Here is an 18,674-nt window from a genome sequence, read left to right as displayed (position 1 = left end):
TTGCCCGACACGTCCCCAGACCTGCTGGGGGGCCACACGCACCTGCTGTCATTGGACACCTGCCAGCTGTTGCCCAGGCTGGTGGAGTCTGGCTCCATCACCCCTTCCGGGTTCAGGAAGTCATCTGCTGCCATCCCGTTGTAGTTCCCACACATGCCACAAACCTTCTGCCCAAAGGTGCTCGGAAGCGTCACCTCCACCCGATGCTTCCCATCAAACTTCACTCTCAAGCCAAAGTCTGTCGTGACCACAGTGTAGAACCCGCTGGATGAGACCTGCACGCCCACGGATGGGGTGCAGGGCAGGAGCTCTGCCACTCCGTTGACCTGCAAGGACAGAAACCGAGACAGGGTTGGAGCAACCCATTTGGCGCAGCTCTGTCCTCTCGCCCAGCCCCACCGCCTCTCCTCCTTGCGCTTACCGTCACTGCTCCACCCTTCCCCAGCCTTATCCGCTGGCCAGCCACGTCGACATCCACGTATCGGACATAGGACACGCGCGTGTTGCTTCCCCTGTGCTCATTGGCCGCTTCCACGTTGAAGTAGGGCAGCGAGCTGTTGCTCTCGCACAGCTTGGAGAGGGTGTAGGTGCAGGTGCCCATGAAGTGGTGTAGCTGCTTGTCGAACGTGTGGTAGTGAGGGTCTCCCTCCACCACACAGGTCCCTGCTCACAGTGGAAAGACCAGAGGAAACATTCAGTTAAGCACCTCCTGCCGCCTCTGCCGCCCAGCAGGCCCTGCACAAAGGACGGTGGCCCCATGACGGGTCTACTCTACTCACCTGAGTCTGGCACGGGTGGTGGCGTGGGATGCCCTGTTGAAGGTTTGGTGGTGGTGGTGGTGGTGTCTGGTGGTGTCGGAGTCACATCGCCTACGAAAGAGATGGTAGAAGATGGTAGAAGCAAATCAGTCCTCCTTGACCAGCTCTTGTTCAAGACAGAAACTACACTGACTGCCACGAGAAGCGCAATGTTCCTCAAGCTGCCCTTCCCCAGGCCAAGCCTTGTACCTCTGTAGTGCTGTGACTGCAAGGTTGAATGGACCTCAAGCTGCAGGATTCTCCTTTATTAATTTTAAAGCCCTGGTTTATATACTTCTATAATTTATTTTGCATGTTTGGTGAAAACCTGAAGCTGTAGACAGGTTGGGTATGTGATGCAGTAGCACTTCTCAAAAAGATAAAATATTGTATTAAAGCCAAAGTGGTGATCTGTTAGACAAGTGCTCAATTGTCCCTGGCTGAGCCCTTAACCGACAGTGTATGTTGTCTTTCATGACCCAATTCTGGTCTTTCATGACCCAATTCTGGTCGTAGGTCAAAAGTGTTCAAACATCATCTTCTAAAGTGAATACTGGAAGCCCATTAGAAGCTTAGATTAGAAGCCAGATTTCCAGAGGTGCTAAGCACTTGAAAGCTTCCTGTGTCTCCTTGAATCCCCTTTTCTGAAGTTCTGCTCAACTTCTTCATCTTTTGAATTTATATTTGTAGCATGAGGATTTAATTGGATGGCTCTTTGCTAAATGACCTAATGAAAGACCAGAGGAAACATTCAGTTAAGCACCTCCTGCTGCCTCTTCTCCCCAGCCCACCTTGCACAAAGAACATCAGCACCATGACTGGTCCACTGCTTTTGCCAAGAGACAGAATTAGTGGAGATCTATATCAAGACAGGAATATTTTTTCCAGGCATCCGGTTCAAACCTCCTCAAACACCTAAGTGCCAGAAGCACGGGCGTCCCACCCAAACCCTCAGAAAGGGAATAGCACTCAATGTGTGTCTCAGTACGGCAGGAGAGTGACACAAAGCATTGCCCGGCATATCCACTATGGGTTTTGAAGATGACTCAAAACGCCACCAATAACAGTAGTACCTGAGGTGGTCCCAGGTGGTGGTGTTGCTGGTGTGCGTGGTGGCTCCGTCGTAGTGTCTGGCAATGGGGTCGAGGGTGTAGAAGGAAGCGGACCTACGGAGAGACACAGAAGTGGTCAGTGGCAAGATGGAGGTTTGTTGCAGGCAGCCGGTCCGCCCTTCCCAAACACCCCAAAACCATGACCAGAGAGGCCCAGGGCAGGAATCGCACAGTGTCTCCTCAGCAGAGGTTTCTGCACTCAAGCGCTCTCCACAGAGCACTGGTGAGTGATAAAAGGAGACACGCAGCTCCTGCACTACAGACACTCCATCCCTTGGCCACGAGCCTCGAGGAAAGCTAACCGAACACTTGCCACAAGCAGTAGAAGAGGGGAAGGGAACACGGCAGTACCTGAGCTCGGTGTGGGTCTCGGTGTATGCAGAGGCTGTGTTGTGGTGTCTGGCAAGGCGGTCTCAGGTCCTGCGGTTGATGGACCTAGCACAAGAGAGAGCTAGAGGAGCTCTGCAACAACCTGGGAGATTTGTTGCAGGCAGCTGGCCCACCCTTCCCAAACACCCAACGCCGTGACCAGGCAGGCCCAGGGCAGGGATTGCCCAGTGTCTCCTCAGCAAAAATTCCAGCGCTCAAGTGCTCATCCACCAGCATAGCGGGAGGATAGAAAGAGCCGCGCAGCCCCTTCACTACAGACACTCCATAGCGTGGTGGTGGGCCTTGGAGGAAGTGAAATGAACAGTTTCAACAAGCAGTAGAAGATGGGAATGGAACACGGCAGTACCTGAGCTCGGTGTGGGTCTTGGTGTTGACGGCGTGCGTGGAGGCTGTGTTGTAGTGCTTGGCAAGGGGATGGTGGGTTTTGGTGTCGATGGACCTAGCACAAGAGAGAGTTAGAGGAGCTCTGCACCAACGTGGGACATTTGTTGCAGGCAGCTGGCCCACCCTTCCCAAACACCCAACGCCGTGACCAGACAGGCCCTGGGCAGGAATCAGAGAGTGTCATTCCACGGTATCCCTGTCACAAAGAGTCTCTTCACCCAAGGGCTGGTGGCCCACCAGAGCGGTTGGGTGACACGCGGAGAAACCTCCACCACAGCTGCCCCGTTCCTTGAACGTGGGCCACAAAGGAGATCAACAGAACACCTACCACAGACAGTGCCAGCACTCCAGTCTCCCAGAGCAACGCCTGCCTCAGCACAGGCTGCAGCATAGGCCCCCAGGTCATTGCAGAGATGCTCCGCGCTGCCACCCGTGGCACACTGGTCATAGACACAGCTCTCAAAGTACGTCTTGGGCGGCAGAACTGCATGGCATGGCTGGAACGGGCCACCGAGTTGCGTGAGGATTGCACACTGCTTGCTAGCTGCCTCCTCCTCCTCGGGGGAGCAGGAGGCAGGCGGGATGGGGCCTGGGTGACACCTGCAAAGCGGACAGACAGCCCTGAGCTCACAGCAGCCTGTGGACCCCAGCCACGCTGTTTCCTGACCTCCTCCCCAGCCAAAACCTCGGCCTCTGGAGTCCAGATCCCTCGCTAAGACGAGGCACCCACGGCTGTCACCTGCAAGGGTGGGCAACATGGCCCACAGTCACCGTTCCCCTCCGTGGCATCAGGTGGACAGAAACAAATGGCCGAGGCAGTTGCGATCGCAACAGCTTGGCAAAAGCATCATGCCAAGGCCACGGCCCGCTCTCTCTGGGGTCAGGAACGGTGAGATGCAGCGTCTGGAGTGGGACAGCGGGGCCCTGCACAGAGGTCACCGAGGACCCCAGAGCAGAGCGCCTAGGGGGCGAGTGCACCGTGTACCCTGACCGCGCGGAGGGGCCTGGACGCTGGCACAAGCAAGCCAGCCTTGAGGGGAAAGGGGAACGGCCGCACGTCTGGCACCCAGTTGCAGACAGGACACCCCGCTGGTGGGTGAAGCAGGGGTGTGAGACGCAAGGACGATAACGCCTACTGCCGTGGAGCCTCTATGTGCTTGCACACGCGTTCCCACAGCTGCCTGCCTCCTCTCCCTTGCCGCATGCCTGCCATTATCGCCCCTCCCTCCTTGCGCCCCTCACAGCGCCCCTCCCCCACGCTCCCTTTTGCCCGTCATCTACGCGACGGAGCAAGGACTCACGCCCACTCCTCATCCGGCACCATCCAGCTGTCTCCAAAGTCATTGAAGTTGGGCACGACAACCCCATCGGGGCGCATGAAGTCGTCCTGCTGGCTCCCAGTGTACGTCCCGCACAGCCCACACAGCTTGCCCTTGTGCTTCTCAGACACCTTCACTAGGAGCTCATGGTCCCCATTGAACTGCAGCTGCAGGCCCAGCTTGGTAGAAACCCGCACGTAGGAGCCGCTCAGGGAAATGGTCACACCGGGGGCAGGAGAAGCAGGCAGGGAGGCCAGAGCACCGTTGACCTGAAAGAGGGGGAGAGGGGGAGACAGAAGCATAAAGAGATGCCCTCCGCTGAGAGGTCGCTGTTCTTCACTGCGATGGCGCCAGGGCCCAGTGAGTCAGGAGCACTGATGGCATGGGAAACCCTGCCCAGGCCTACAAGAACGGCGGCGACTCTACCTACGGCACACCGAAAGGCCAGGAAAACTAGCCGAGAACCTGTTGCTGCGCGAGCAGCCATATCTGCCCCGCTCAGAGCCTCGCCGTGCGCCAGGCTCAGGGAATATCAAGCTCTTCCTGGGGACAGAGTGGTACTTAATGGTGCCTAGGGCATGTGTTGTTCCCAGGTGTAAAAATGAGGGGCTTACGTAGACCGCCTTGTTCTTGCGCAGTGCAATGTGGAGGCCTTCCACAGACAGTGCCACAGAGTTCAGAGCTGTCCACTTCTGGCTGCCGCGATGTTCGTTGCGGGTGGTGACACTGAACCCCACGGAGGAGTTCTCACAGCCCGTCACCACCGTGTAGTTGCAGGAGCCCTGGAAGTGGTGAAGCTTCCCATCGAAGGTGCTGTAATGCGGGTCGCCGTAGATGTGGCAGAGAGCAGTGCTGGCTGGGTAACAGTCCCTCTGGCCGTTCTGGATCTTGCAGACCTCGTCCTCACCACAGGACAACGCAGAGCAAACCATCTGGCCGTTGCCTTCACACCGGCACTGGCGAGTGCAGTTCTCGTTCACGGAGTGCTCGCCTTCCTGCGGGCAGAGGAACACCGAGCGTCAGCGCGTCAGGCAGGAAAGTAGAGGCAAGGGAGTGCCCTGGGAGGGGTGCAAGCCAGGGCAGGCTTTTCACTCACGCTGTAGTAGTTGCCCTCAAAGAGGCAGCCGCAGTGGGCCTCGGGCACACAGGTGTCTCCGCTGAGGAGGAAGCCAGAGGTACACGCACAGCCCTCCACGCAGGGCTTGGAGCAGTTCTGCGGGGCTTGTCGGTCAACGCAGGTGGCAGGACAGCCGGTCATGCAAGGGTCATAGTAGCTGTTGGCGGGGCACGGCAGGGCTGCAATGGGAAGGGGACAATTAGGACAAGCAAGCCTTCAAGGAAGGACGACCTCCTGGGAAGGAGACGACCAAAGACTTGCTTTGGCCAGCGGTTCTGGGCACGGGGAGCGGCACATTCCCCTTCTGGCAACTGCAAGGCAGGTACTCACGGCAGAAGGTGGCATTCCTCCAGGGAAGAAGAGTCACGCCGGCTGCCTGGCATGCGTCAGCGTAGGCCTCCAGAGCAGCACACAGGACCTCCTGGCCACCATTCAGGGCACAAAGGTCATAGAAGCAGGTCTCAAAGTAGCTCTGGGGGTTGATCACGCCGTGGCACCTCTCAAAAGAGCCAGGCCTGGCAGTCAGCATGCCACAGAACTGGTCCGATCGGTAGAGCTTCTCCTCTTCTGCACTGCAGGGTCCGGGGGGAAGGGGACACCGCAAGAGGGGTCGTCGTCTGGGACCTGCCAGCTCTGCCCCAGCTCATTGGAGTCTGCGGCTTGCAGCCCGTTGGGCATCATGTAATCGTCCTCTCTCCGGCTGTTGAAGTTCCCGCACATGCCACAGGTCAGGTTGACGTAGGTGGTGGGCACCTTCACCTCCACCGAGTGGTCAGTGTCGTAGGACACTCTGAGGTTGAAGTCTGTCTCCAGGACGATGTAGCGGCCGCTCCTGCTCACCGTGATGGCACCTCCCGCTGCACTCACCGGCAAGGTCTTGCGCAGATTGTTCACCTAGGGCAGACACACCGCAATGGGCCCGGGACTTGTCCCTGGCCTCCCTGGGGTCTCCTGCCCCAGGGAAATCAGCTGCCAGGCCGGGCACGGCAAACCGGCGCCCATGATGCCCTCACACCCAGACGCCCCTGTGGCTTGCAGAGCCATGCCTGTGTTCTGCACTCTGCAGGGGCCTCCGTTCAACACGGGCCACGTTCCCCGTTTGCCTCTTCCTCCTCCAACCCCTCCGGAAAGGGAAAACAAAGCAACCCAGTGGCTGCAGGGCAACCCACCCGGGCCTGGGACAATGGAGGTGTCTGGCACAGCCCAGGCCCTGCCAAGAAAGGCCAGCCCCGCCTTGCAGCCGCGCCACGCTCCTGCCAGCCCCGCTGCCTACCAGCACTTGGCTCTTCTCCTTCTTGACAATGACAATGCGCGCTCCGTACACCTCCACCAGGACTTCGCGCACATACGACACTCTGGTGTTCCCACGATGCTCGTTCTTGGCCTCAACGTTGAAGTAGGGCAGGGAGGTGGTGTTGGAGCACACTTTGGCCAGGGTGTAGGTGCAGGTGCCCATGAAGTGGTGCGTCACCTTGTCAAAGGTGTTGTAGTGAGGGTCACTGTGGACGTGGCAGATGCCGTAGGATTGTTCAAGGCACTCGGGTTTCCCATCCTGCACCCCGCAGTACTGGCCCGCAGGGCATGAGGCACTGGTGCACTGGACTTTGCTTCCCCGCGCGGGACACGTGCACTTTGAGGAGCAGGTGTTGTCCGTCCAGAACTCCGAGCCCACGGGGTAGTGCTGCCCGTTGTGCCAGCACCCACACTGCTGGCTGGGCACGCATCGGTCGTTGTAGAGCAGGTACCCGCTGTCGCACACACAGCCCTCCACGCACGGCACGCTGCAGGTAGCAGGAGCCATCGGGTCAACACAGGTGGCAGGGCAGGCTGCAGCACAGGGCTCGTAGTGACTGTTGGCCGGACAGGTGATGGCTGCCGAGACAGAAGACATGGCCGTTACTTGGGGAACATAACACTGCTTTGCTCTGTATTTTCCCCTCTGAAAAATTAAGAGTCTATATTTTCTCTGTGGTCTGCTTGGCTCCGTGAGTATTCTAAGTCACACCTGATCAAATGAAACAGAAAATGGTGCCTCTAATACTGACAACTACCTGTAAATCCCCACGGCACCTAATAAAATTACTTCTTATTCCCCACCCCACTCTTTCATTCCTGTTCTGTGTTTTCCTGAGAGGAACGATCCGCGGCACCGCGTGTGGACTTACGGCAGAAGGTTGCGTTCCTCCACGCAGGTATCTTGACACCAAGCGACTGGCAGGCGTCCGCGTAGGACTGCAAGCTCTTGCACAGGGCCTCGCGATCCAGCCCCAGCTCACACAGGTCATAAAGGCAGGTGTTAAAGTAATCGCTGGGGCTCACCACAGCGTGGCACATCTGAAACGGGCCGCTGGTGTCAGTGAGGAGCCCGCAGAAGTGGCTGCTGGCAATGACTTGCTTGTCCGTCTCATTGCAGGCTGGGGTGGGGAGCGGTCCGGCTGCGCAGCTGTGGAAGGACAGGCAGAAGGGCCCCTGGGTCATCCGCGGGCTTCTCCTGGTGCCTCCCCCTCCCCTTGCCCGACACGTCCCCAGACCTGCTGGGGGGCCACACGCACCTGCTGTCGTTGGACACCTGCCAGCTGTTGCCCAGGCTGGTGGAGTCTGGCTCCATCACCCCTTCCGGGTTCAGGAAGTCATCTGCTGCCATCCCGTTGTAGTTCCCACACATGCCACAAACCTTCTGCCCAAAGGTGCTCGGAAGCGTCACCTCCACCCGATGCTTCCCATCAAACTTCACTCTCAAGCCAAAGTCTGTCGTGACCACAGTGTAGAACCCGCTGGATGAGACCTGCACGCCCACGGATGGGGTGCAGGGCAGGAGCTCTGCCACTCCGTTGACCTGCAAGGACAGAAACCGAGACAGGGTTGGAGCAACCCATTTGGCGCAGCTCTGTCCTCTCGCCCAGCCCCACCGCCTCTCCTCCTTGCGCTTACCGTCACTGCTCCACCCTTCCCCAGCCTTATCCGCTGGCCAGCCACGTCGACATCCACGTATCGGACATAGGACACGCGCGTGTTGCTTCCCCTGTGCTCATTGGCCGCTTCCACGTTGAAGTAGGGCAGCGAGCTGTTGCTCTCGCACAGCTTGGAGAGGGTGTAGGTGCAGGTGCCCATGAAGTGGTGTAGCTGCTTGTCGAACGTGTGGTAGTGAGGGTCTCCCTCCACCACACAGGTCCCTGCTCACAGTGGAAAGACCAGAGGAAACATTCAGTTAAGCACCTCCTGCCGCCTCTGCCGCCCAGCAGGCCCTGCACAAAGGACGGTGGCCCCATGACGGGTCTACTCTACTCACCTGAGTCTGGCACGGGTGGTGGCGTGGGATGCCCTGTTGAAGGTTTGGTGGTGGTGGTGGTGGTGTCTGGTGGTGTCGGAGTCACATCGCCTACGAAAGAGATGGTAGAAGATGGTAGAAGCAAATCAGTCCTCCTTGACCAGCTCTTGTTCAAGACAGAAACTACACTGACTGCCACGAGAAGCGCAATGTTCCTCAAGCTGCCCTTCCCCAGGCCAAGCCTTGTACCTCTGTAGTGCTGTGACTGCAAGGTTGAATGGACCTCAAGCTGCAGGATTCTCCTTTATTAATTTTAAAGCCCTGGTTTATATACTTCTATAATTTATTTTGCATGTTTGGTGAAAACCTGAAGCTGTAGACAGGTTGGGTATGTGATGCAGTAGCACTTCTCAAAAAGATAAAATATTGTATTAAAGCCAAAGTGGTGATCTGTTAGACAAGTGCTCAATTGTCCCTGGCTGAGCCCTTAACCGACAGTGTATGTTGTCTTTCATGACCCAATTCTGGTCTTTCATGACCCAATTCTGGTCGTAGGTCAAAAGTGTTCAAACATCATCTTCTAAAGTGAATACTGGAAGCCCATTAGAAGCTTAGATTAGAAGCCAGATTTCCAGAGGTGCTAAGCACTTGAAAGCTTCCTGTGTCTCCTTGAATCCCCTTTTCTGAAGTTCTGCTCAACTTCTTCATCTTTTGAATTTATATTTGTAGCATGAGGATTTAATTGGATGGCTCTTTGCTAAATGACCTAATGAAAGACCAGAGGAAACATTCAGTTAAGCACCTCCTGCTGCCTCTTCTCCCCAGCCCACCTTGCACAAAGAACATCAGCACCATGACTGGTCCACTGCTTTTGCCAAGAGACAGAATTAGTGGAGATCTATATCAAGACAGGAATATTTTTTCCAGGCATCCGGTTCAAACCTCCTCAAACACCTAAGTGCCAGAAGCACGGGCGTCCCACCCAAACCCTCAGAAAGGGAATAGCACTCAATGTGTGTCTCAGTACGGCAGGAGAGTGACACAAAGCATTGCCCGGCATATCCACTATGGGTTTTGAAGATGACTCAAAACGCCACCAATAACAGTAGTACCTGAGGTGGTCCCAGGTGGTGGTGTTGCTGGTGTGCGTGGTGGCTCCGTCGTAGTGTCTGGCAATGGGGTCGAGGGTGTAGAAGGAAGCGGACCTACGGAGAGACACAGAAGTGGTCAGTGGCAAGATGGAGGTTTGTTGCAGGCAGCCGGTCCGCCCTTCCCAAACACCCCAAAACCATGACCAGAGAGGCCCAGGGCAGGAATCGCACAGTGTCTCCTCAGCAGAGGTTTCTGCACTCAAGCGCTCTCCACAGAGCACTGGTGAGTGATAAAAGGAGACACGCAGCTCCTGCACTACAGACACTCCATCCCTTGGCCACGAGCCTCGAGGAAAGCTAACCGAACACTTGCCACAAGCAGTAGAAGAGGGGAAGGGAACACGGCAGTACCTGAGCTCGGTGTGGGTCTCGGTGTATGCAGAGGCTGTGTTGTGGTGTCTGGCAAGGCGGTCTCAGGTCCTGCGGTTGATGGACCTAGCACAAGAGAGAGTTAGAGGAGCTCTGCAACAACCTGGGAGATTTGTTGCAGGCAGCTGGCCCACCCTTCCCAAACACCCAACGCCGTGACCAGGCAGGCCCAGGGCAGGGATTGCCCAGTGTCTCCTCAGCAAAAATTCCAGCGCTCAAGTGCTCATCCACCAGCATAGCGGGAGGATAGAAAGAGCCGCGCAGCCCCTTCACTACAGACACTCCATAGCGTGGTGGTGGGCCTTGGAGGAAGTGAAATGAACAGTTTCAACAAGCAGTAGAAGATGGGAATGGAACACGGCAGTACCTGAGCTCGGTGTGGGTCTTGGTGTTGACGGCGTGCGTGGAGGCTGTGTTGTAGTGCTTGGCAAGGGGATGGTGGGTTTTGGTGTCGATGGACCTAGCACAAGAGAGAGTTAGAGGAGCTCTGCACCAACGTGGGACATTTGTTGCAGGCAGCTGGCCCACCCTTCCCAAACACCCAACGCCGTGACCAGACAGGCCCTGGGCAGGAATCAGAGAGTGTCATTCCACGGTATCCCTGTCACAAAGAGTCTCTTCACCCAAGGGCTGGTGGCCCACCAGAGCGGTTGGGTGACACGCGGAGAAACCTCCACCACAGCTGCCCCGTTCCTTGAACGTGGGCCACAAAGGAGATCAACAGAACACCTACCACAGACAGTGCCAGCACTCCAGTCTCCCAGAGCAACGCCTGCCTCAGCACAGGCTGCAGCATAGGCCCCCAGGTCATTGCAGAGATGCTCCGCGCTGCCACCCGTGGCACACTGGTCATAGACACAGCTCTCAAAGTACGTCTTGGGCGGCAGAACTGCATGGCATGGCTGGAACGGGCCACCGAGTTGCGTGAGGATTGCACACTGCTTGCTAGCTGCCTCCTCCTCCTCGGGGGAGCAGGAGGCAGGCGGGATGGGGCCTGGGTGACACCTGCAAAGCGGACAGACAGCCCTGAGCTCACAGCAGCCTGTGGACCCCAGCCACGCTGTTTCCTGACCTCCTCCCCAGCCAAAACCTCGGCCTCTGGAGTCCAGATCCCTCGCTAAGACGAGGCACCCACGGCTGTCACCTGCAAGGGTGGGCAACATGGCCCACAGTCACCGTTCCCCTCCGTGGCATCAGGTGGACAGAAACAAATGGCCGAGGCAGTTGCGATCGCAACAGCTTGGCAAAAGCATCATGCCAAGGCCACGGCCCGCTCTCTCTGGGGTCAGGAACGGTGAGATGCAGCGTCTGGAGTGGGACAGCGGGGCCCTGCACAGAGGTCACCGAGGACCCCAGAGCAGAGCGCCTAGGGGGCGAGTGCACCGTGTACCCTGACCGCGCGGAGGGGCCTGGACGCTGGCACAAGCAAGCCAGCCTTGAGGGGAAAGGGGAACGGCCGCACGTCTGGCACCCAGTTGCAGACAGGACACCCCGCTGGTGGGTGAAGCAGGGGTGTGAGACGCAAGGACGATAACGCCTACTGCCGTGGAGCCTCTATGTGCTTGCACACGCGTTCCCACAGCTGCCTGCCTCCTCTCCCTTGCCGCATGCCTGCCATTACCGCCCCTCCCTCCTTGCGCCCCTCACAGCGCCCCTCCCCCACGCTCCCTTTTGCCCGTCATCTACGCGACGGAGCAAGGACTCACGCCCACTCCTCATCCGGCACCATCCAGCTGTCTCCAAAGTCATTGAAGTTGGGCACGACAACCCCATCGGGGCGCATGAAGTCGTCCTGCTGGCTCCCAGTGTACGTCCCGCACAGCCCACACAGCTTGCCCTTGTGCTTCTCAGACACCTTCACTAGGAGCTCATGGTCCCCATTGAACTGCAGCTGCAGGCCCAGCTTGGTAGAAACCCGCACGTAGGAGCCGCTCAGGGAAATGGTCACACCGGGGGCAGGAGAAGCAGGCAGGGAGGCCAGAGCACCGTTGACCTGAAAGAGGGGGAGAGGGGGAGACAGAAGCATAAAGAGATGCCCTCCGCTGAGAGGTCGCTGTTCTTCACTGCGATGGCGCCAGGGCCCAGTGAGTCAGGAGCACTGATGGCATGGGAAACCCTGCCCAGGCCTACAAGAACGGCGGCGACTCTACCTACGGCACACCGAAAGGCCAGGAAAACTAGCCGAGAACCTGTTGCTGCGCGAGCAGCCATATCTGCCCCGCTCAGAGCCTCGCCGTGCGCCAGGCTCAGGGAATATCAAGCTCTTCCTGGGGACAGAGTGGTACTTAATGGTGCCTAGGGCATGTGTTGTTCCCAGGTGTAAAAATGAGGGGCTTACGTAGACCGCCTTGTTCTTGCGCAGTGCAATGTGGAGGCCTTCCACAGACAGTGCCACAGAGTTCAGAGCTGTCCACTTCTGGCTGCCGCGATGTTCGTTGCGGGTGGTGACACTGAACCCCACGGAGGAGTTCTCACAGCCCGTCACCACCGTGTAGTTGCAGGAGCCCTGGAAGTGGTGAAGCTTCCCATCGAAGGTGCTGTAATGCGGGTCGCCGTAGATGTGGCAGAGAGCAGTGCTGGCTGGGTAACAGTCCCTCTGGCCGTTCTGGATCTTGCAGACCTCGTCCTCACCACAGGACAACGCAGAGCAAACCATCTGGCCGTTGCCTTCACACCGGCACTGGCGAGTGCAGTTCTCGTTCACGGAGTGCTCGCCTTCCTGCGGGCAGAGGAACACCGAGCGTCAGCGCGTCAGGCAGGAAAGTAGAGGCAAGGGAGTGCCCTGGGAGGGGTGCAAGCCAGGGCAGGCTTTTCACTCACGCTGTAGTAGTTGCCCTCAAAGAGGCAGCCGCAGTGGGCCTCGGGCACACAGGTGTCTCCGCTGAGGAGGAAGCCAGAGGTACACGCACAGCCCTCCACGCAGGGCTTGGAGCAGTTCTGCGGGGCTTGTCGGTCAACGCAGGTGGCAGGACAGCCGGTCATGCAAGGGTCATAGTAGCTGTTGGCGGGGCACGGCAGGGCTGCAATGGGAAGGGGACAATTAGGACAAGCAAGCCTTCAAGGAAGGACGACCTCCTGGGAAGGAGACGACCAAAGACTTGCTTTGGCCAGCGGTTCTGGGCACGGGGAGCGGCACATTCCCCTTCTGGCAACTGCAAGGCAGGTACTCACGGCAGAAGGTGGCATTCCTCCAGGGAAGAAGAGTCACGCCGGCTGCCTGGCATGCGTCAGCGTAGGCCTCCAGAGCAGCACACAGGACCTCCTGGCCACCATTCAGGGCACAAAGGTCATAGAAGCAGGTCTCAAAGTAGCTCTGGGGGTTGATCACGCCGTGGCACCTCTCAAAAGAGCCAGGCCTGGCAGTCAGCATGCCACAGAACTGGTCCGATCGGTAGAGCTTCTCCTCTTCTGCACTGCAGGGTCCGGGGGGAAGGGGACACCGCAAGAGGGGTCGTCGTCTGGGACCTGCCAGCTCTGCCCCAGCTCATTGGAGTCTGCGGCTTGCAGCCCGTTGGGCATCATGTAATCGTCCTCTCTCCGGCTGTTGAAGTTCCCGCACATGCCACAGGTCAGGTTGACGTAGGTGGTGGGCACCTTCACCTCCACCGAGTGGTCAGTGTCGTAGGACACTCTGAGGTTGAAGTCTGTCTCCAGGACGATGTAGCGGCCGCTCCTGCTCACCGTGATGGCACCTCCCGCTGCACTCACCGGCAAGGTCTTGCGCAGATTGTTCACCTAGGGCAGACACACCGCAATGGGCCCGGGACTTGTCCCTGGCCTCCCTGGGGTCTCCTGCCCCAGGGAAATCAGCTGCCAGGCCGGGCACGGCAAACCGGCGCCCATGATGCCCTCACACCCAGACGCCCCTGTGGCTTGCAGAGCCATGCCTGTGTTCTGCACTCTGCAGGGGCCTCCGTTCAACACGGGCCACGTTCCCCGTTTGCCTCTTCCTCCTCCAACCCCTCCGGAAAGGGAAAACAAAGCAACCCAGTGGCTGCAGGGCAACCCACCCGGGCCTGGGACAATGGAGGTGTCTGGCACAGCCCAGGCCCTGCCAAGAAAGGCCAGCCCCGCCTTGCAGCCGCGCCACGCTCCTGCCAGCCCCGCTGCCTACCAGCACTTGGCTCTTCTCCTTCTTGACAATGACAATGCGCGCTCCGTACACCTCCACCAGGACTTCGCGCACATACGACACTCTGGTGTTCCCACGATGCTCGTTCTTGGCCTCAACGTTGAAGTAGGGCAGGGAGGTGGTGTTGGAGCACACTTTGGCCAGGGTGTAGGTGCAGGTGCCCATGAAGTGGTGCGTCACCTTGTCAAAGGTGTTGTAGTGAGGGTCACTGTGGACGTGGCAGATGCCGTAGGATTGTTCAAGGCACTCGGGTTTCCCATCCTGCACCCCGCAGTACTGGCCCGCAGGGCATGAGGCACTGGTGCACTGGACTTTGCTTCCCCGCGCGGGACACGTGCACTTTGAGGAGCAGGTGTTGTCCGTCCAGAACTCCGAGCCCACGGGGTAGTGCTGCCCGTTGTGCCAGCACCCGCACTGCTGGCTGGGCACGCATCGGTCGTTGTAGAGCAGGTACCCGCTGTCGCACACACAGCCCTCCACGCACGGCACGCTGCAGGTAGCAGGAGCCATCGGGTCAACACAGGTGGCAGGGCAGGCTGCAGCACAGGGCTCGTAGTGACTGTTGGCCGGACAGGTGATGGCTGCCGAGACAGAAGACATGGCCGTTACTTGGGGAACATAACACTGCTTTGCTCTGTATTTTCCCCTCTGAAAAATTAAGAGTCTATATTTTCTCTGTGGTCTGCTTGGCTCCGTGAGTATTCTAAGTCACACCTGATCAAATGAAACAGAAAATGGTGCCTCTAATACTGACAACTACCTGTAAATCCCCACGGCACCTAATAAAATTACTTCTTATTCCCCACCCCACTCTTTCATTCCTGTTCTGTGTTTTCCTGAGAGGAACGATCCGCGGCACCGCGTGTGGACTTACGGCAGAAGGTTGCGTTCCTCCACGCAGGTATCTTGACACCAAGCGACTGGCAGGCGTCCGCGTAGGACTGCAAGCTCTTGCACAGGGCCTCGCGATCCAGCCCCAGCTCACACAGGTCATAAAGGCAGGTGTTAAAGTAATCGCTGGGGCTCACCACAGCGTGGCACATCTGAAACGGGCCGCTGGTGTCAGTGAGGAGCCCGCAGAAGTGGCTGCTGGCAATGACTTGCTTGTCCGTCTCATTGCAGGCTGGGGTGGGGAGCGGTCCGGCTGCGCAGCTGTGGAAGGACAGGCAGAAGGGCCCCTGGGTCATCCGCGGGCTTCTCCTGGTGCCTCCCCCTCCCCTTGCCCGACACGTCCCCAGACCTGCTGGGGGGCCACACGCACCTGCTGTCGTTGGACACCTGCCAGCTGTTGCCCAGGCTGGTGGAGTCTGGCTCCATCACCCCTTCCGGGTTCAGGAAGTCATCTGCTGCCATCCCGTTGTAGTTCCCACACATGCCACAAACCTTCTGCCCAAAGGTGCTCGGAAGCGTCACCTCCACCCGATGCTTCCCATCAAACTTCACTCTCAAGCCAAAGTCTGTCGTGACCACAGTGTAGAACCCGCTGGATGAGACCTGCACGCCCACGGATGGGGTGCAGGGCAGGAGCTCTGCCACTCCGTTGACCTGCAAGGGCAGAAACCGAGACAGGGTTGGAGCAACCCATTTGGCGCAGCTCTGTCCTCTCGCCCAGCCCCACCGCCTCTCCTCCTTGCGCTTACCGTCACTGCTCCACCCTTCCCCAGCCTTATCCGCTGGCCAGCCACGTCGACATCCACGTATCGGACATAGGACACGCGCGTGTTGCTTCCCCTGTGCTCATTGGCCGCTTCCACGTTGAAGTAGGGCAGCGAGCTGTTGCTCTCGCACAGCTTGGAGAGGGTGTAGGTGCAGGTGCCCATGAAGTGGTGTAGCTGCTTGTCGAACGTGTGGTAGTGAGGGTCTCCCTCCACCACACAGGTCCCTGCTCACAGTGGAAAGACCAGAGGAAACATTCAGTTAAGCACCTCCTGCCGCCTCTGCCGCCCAGCAGGCCCTGCACAAAGGACGGTGGCCCCATGACGGGTCTACTCTACTCACCTGAGTCTGGCACGGGTGGTGGCGTGGGATGCCCTGTTGAAGGTTTGGTGGTGGTGGTGGTGGTGTCTGGTGGTGTCGGAGTCACATCGCCTACGAAAGAGATGGTAGAAGATGGTAGAAGCAAATCAGTCCTCCTTGACCAGCTCTTGTTCAAGACAGAAACTACACTGACTGCCACGAGAAGCGCAATGTTCCTCAAGCTGCCCTTCCCCAGGCCAAGCCTTGTACCTCTGTAGTGCTGTGACTGCAAGGTTGAATGGACCTCAAGCTGCAGGATTCTCCTTTATTAATTTTAAAGCCCTGGTTTATATACTTCTATAATTTATTTTGCATGTTTGGTGAAAACCTGAAGCTGTAGACAGGTTGGGTATGTGATGCAGTAGCACTTCTCAAAAAGATAAAATATTGTATTAAAGCCAAAGTGGTGATCTGTTAGACAAGTGCTCAATTGTCCCTGGCTGAGCCCTTAACCGACAGTGTATGTTGTCTTTCATGACCCAATTCTGGTCTTTCATGACCCAATTCTGGTCGTAGGTCAAAAGTGTTCAAACATCATCTTCTAAAGTGAATACTGGAAGCCCATTAGAAGCTTAGATTAGAAGCCAGATTTCCAGAGGTGCTAAGCACTTGAAAGCTTCCTGTGTCTCCTTGAATCCCCTTTTCTGAAGTTCTGCTCAACTTCTTCATCTTTTGAATTTATATTTGTAGCATGAGGATTTAATTGGATGGCTCTTTGCTAAATGACCTAATGAAAGACCAGAGGAAACATTCAGTTAAGCACCTCCTGCTGCCTCTTCTCCCCAGCCCACCTTGCACAAAGAACATCAGCACCATGACTGGTCCACTGCTTTTGCCAAGAGACAGAATTAGTGGAGATCTATATCAAGACAGGAATATTTTTTCCAGGCATCCGGTTCAAACCTCCTCAAACACCTAAGTGCCAGAAGCACGGGCGTCCCACCCAAACCCTCAGAAAGGGAATAGCACTCAATGTGTGTCTCAGTACGGCAGGAGAGTGACACAAAGCATTGCCCGGCATATCCACTATGGGTTTTGAAGATGACTCAAAACGCCACCAATAACAGTAGTACCTGAGGTGGTCCCAGGTGGTGGTGTTGCTGGTGTGCGTGGTGGCTCCGTCGTAGTGTCTGGCAATGGGGTCGAGGGTGTAGAAGGAAGCGGACCTACGGAGAGACACAGAAGTGGTCAGTGGCAAGATGGAGGTTTGTTGCAGGCAGCCGGTCCGCCCTTCCCAAACACCCCAAAACCATGACCAGAGAGGCCCAGGGCAGGAATCGCACAGTGTCTCCTCAGCAGAGGTTTCTGCACTCAAGCGCTCTCCACAGAGCACTGGTGAGTGATAAAAGGAGACACGCAGCTCCTGCACTACAGACACTCCATCCCTTGGCCACGAGCCTCGAAGAAAGCTAACCGAACACTTGCCACAAGCAGTAGAAGAGGGGAAGGGAACACGGCAGTACCTGAGCTCGGTGTGGGTCTCGGTGTATGCAGAGGCTGTGTTGTGGTGTCTGGCAAGGCGGTCTCAGGTCCTGCGGTTGATGGACCTAGCACAAGAGAGAGCTAGAGGAGCTCTGCAACAACCTGGGAGATTTGTTGCAGGCAGCTGGCCCACCCTTCCCAAACACCCAACGCCGTGACCAGGCAGGCCCAGGGCAGGGATTGCCCAGTGTCTCCTCAGCAAAAATTCCAGCGCTCAAGTGCTCATCCACCAGCATAGCGGGAGGATAGAAAGAGCCGCGCAGCCCCTTCACTACAGACACTCCATAGCGTGGTGGTGGGCCTTGGAGGAAGTGAAATGAACAGTTTCAACAAGCAGTAGAAGATGGGAATGGAACACGGCAGTACCTGAGCTCGGTGTGGGTCTTGGTGTTGACGGCGTGCGTGGAGGCTGTGTTGTAGTGCTTGGCAAGGGGATGGTGGGTTTTGGTGTCGATGGACCTAGCACAAGAGAGAGTTAGAGGAGCTCTGCACCAACGTGGGACATTTGTTGCAGGCAGCTGGCCCACCCTTCCCAAACACCCAACGCCGTGACCAGACAGGCCCTGGGCAGGAATCAGAGAGTGTCATTCCACGGTATCCCTGTCACAAAGAGTCTCTTCACCCAAGGGCTGGTGGCCCACCAGAGCGGTTGGGTGACACGCGGAGAAACCTCCACCACAGCTGCCCCGTTCCTTGAACGTGGGCCACAAAGGAGATCAACAGAACACCTACCACAGACAGTGCCAGCACTCCAGTCTCCCAGAGCAACGCCTGCCTCAGCACAGGCTGCAGCATAGGCCCCCAGGTCATTGCAGAGATGCTCCGCGCTGCCACCCGTGGCACACTGGTCATAGACACAGCTCTCAAAGTACGTCTTGGGCGGCAGAACTGCATGGCATGGCTGGAACGGGCCACCGAGTTGCGTGAGGATTGCACACTGCTTGCTAGCTGCCTCCTCCTCCTCGGGGGAGCAGGAGGCAGGCGGGATGGGGCCTGGGTGACACCTGCAAAGCGGACAGACAGCCCTGAGCTCACAGCAGCCTGTGGACCCCAGCCACGCTGTTTCCTGACCTCCTCCCCAGCCAAAACCTCGGCCTCTGGAGTCCAGATCCCTCGCTAAGACGAGGCACCCACGGC

At 57.7% G+C, this 18,674-nt stretch overlaps 1 protein-coding gene across 1 annotated transcript in view; it reads right to left on the bottom strand.

The window, feature by feature from the left end:
- LOC104015731 (IgGFc-binding protein-like) overlaps positions 1-18,674 on the bottom strand; it is a 62,511-nt gene that overhangs the window by 12,833 nt on the left and 31,004 nt on the right. Inside the window, 35 exon segments of the mRNA XM_087739719.1 lie at positions 43-326; positions 422-663; positions 780-869; positions 1,871-1,963; positions 2,261-2,344; positions 2,646-2,738; positions 3,012-3,283; positions 3,985-4,271; positions 4,617-4,997; positions 5,099-5,298; positions 5,450-5,710; positions 5,713-6,013; positions 6,393-6,991; positions 7,285-7,562; positions 7,672-7,955; positions 8,051-8,292; positions 8,409-8,498; positions 9,500-9,592; positions 9,890-9,973; positions 10,275-10,367; positions 10,641-10,912; positions 11,614-11,900; positions 12,246-12,626; positions 12,728-12,927; positions 13,079-13,339; positions 13,342-13,642; positions 14,022-14,620; positions 14,914-15,191; positions 15,301-15,584; positions 15,680-15,921; positions 16,038-16,127; positions 17,129-17,221; positions 17,519-17,602; positions 17,904-17,996; positions 18,270-18,541. Coding sequence (XP_087595845.1) covers positions 43-326; positions 422-663; positions 780-869; positions 1,871-1,963; positions 2,261-2,344; positions 2,646-2,738; positions 3,012-3,283; positions 3,985-4,271; positions 4,617-4,997; positions 5,099-5,298; positions 5,450-5,710; positions 5,713-6,013; positions 6,393-6,991; positions 7,285-7,562; positions 7,672-7,955; positions 8,051-8,292; positions 8,409-8,498; positions 9,500-9,592; positions 9,890-9,973; positions 10,275-10,367; positions 10,641-10,912; positions 11,614-11,900; positions 12,246-12,626; positions 12,728-12,927; positions 13,079-13,339; positions 13,342-13,642; positions 14,022-14,620; positions 14,914-15,191; positions 15,301-15,584; positions 15,680-15,921; positions 16,038-16,127; positions 17,129-17,221; positions 17,519-17,602; positions 17,904-17,996; positions 18,270-18,541 — 8,088 coding nt within the window.

This window comes from Nipponia nippon, unplaced genomic scaffold (genome assembly GCF_047370975.1).
Source record: "Nipponia nippon isolate SJK-2023a ecotype South Korea unplaced genomic scaffold, ASM4737097v1 scaffold_7, whole genome shotgun sequence".
NCBI classification, from domain to species: Eukaryota; Metazoa; Chordata; class Aves; order Pelecaniformes; family Threskiornithidae; genus Nipponia; species Nipponia nippon.
Note: the sequence above shows the minus strand (reverse complement) of the source record. Positions and strands in the feature narration are given on the sequence as shown.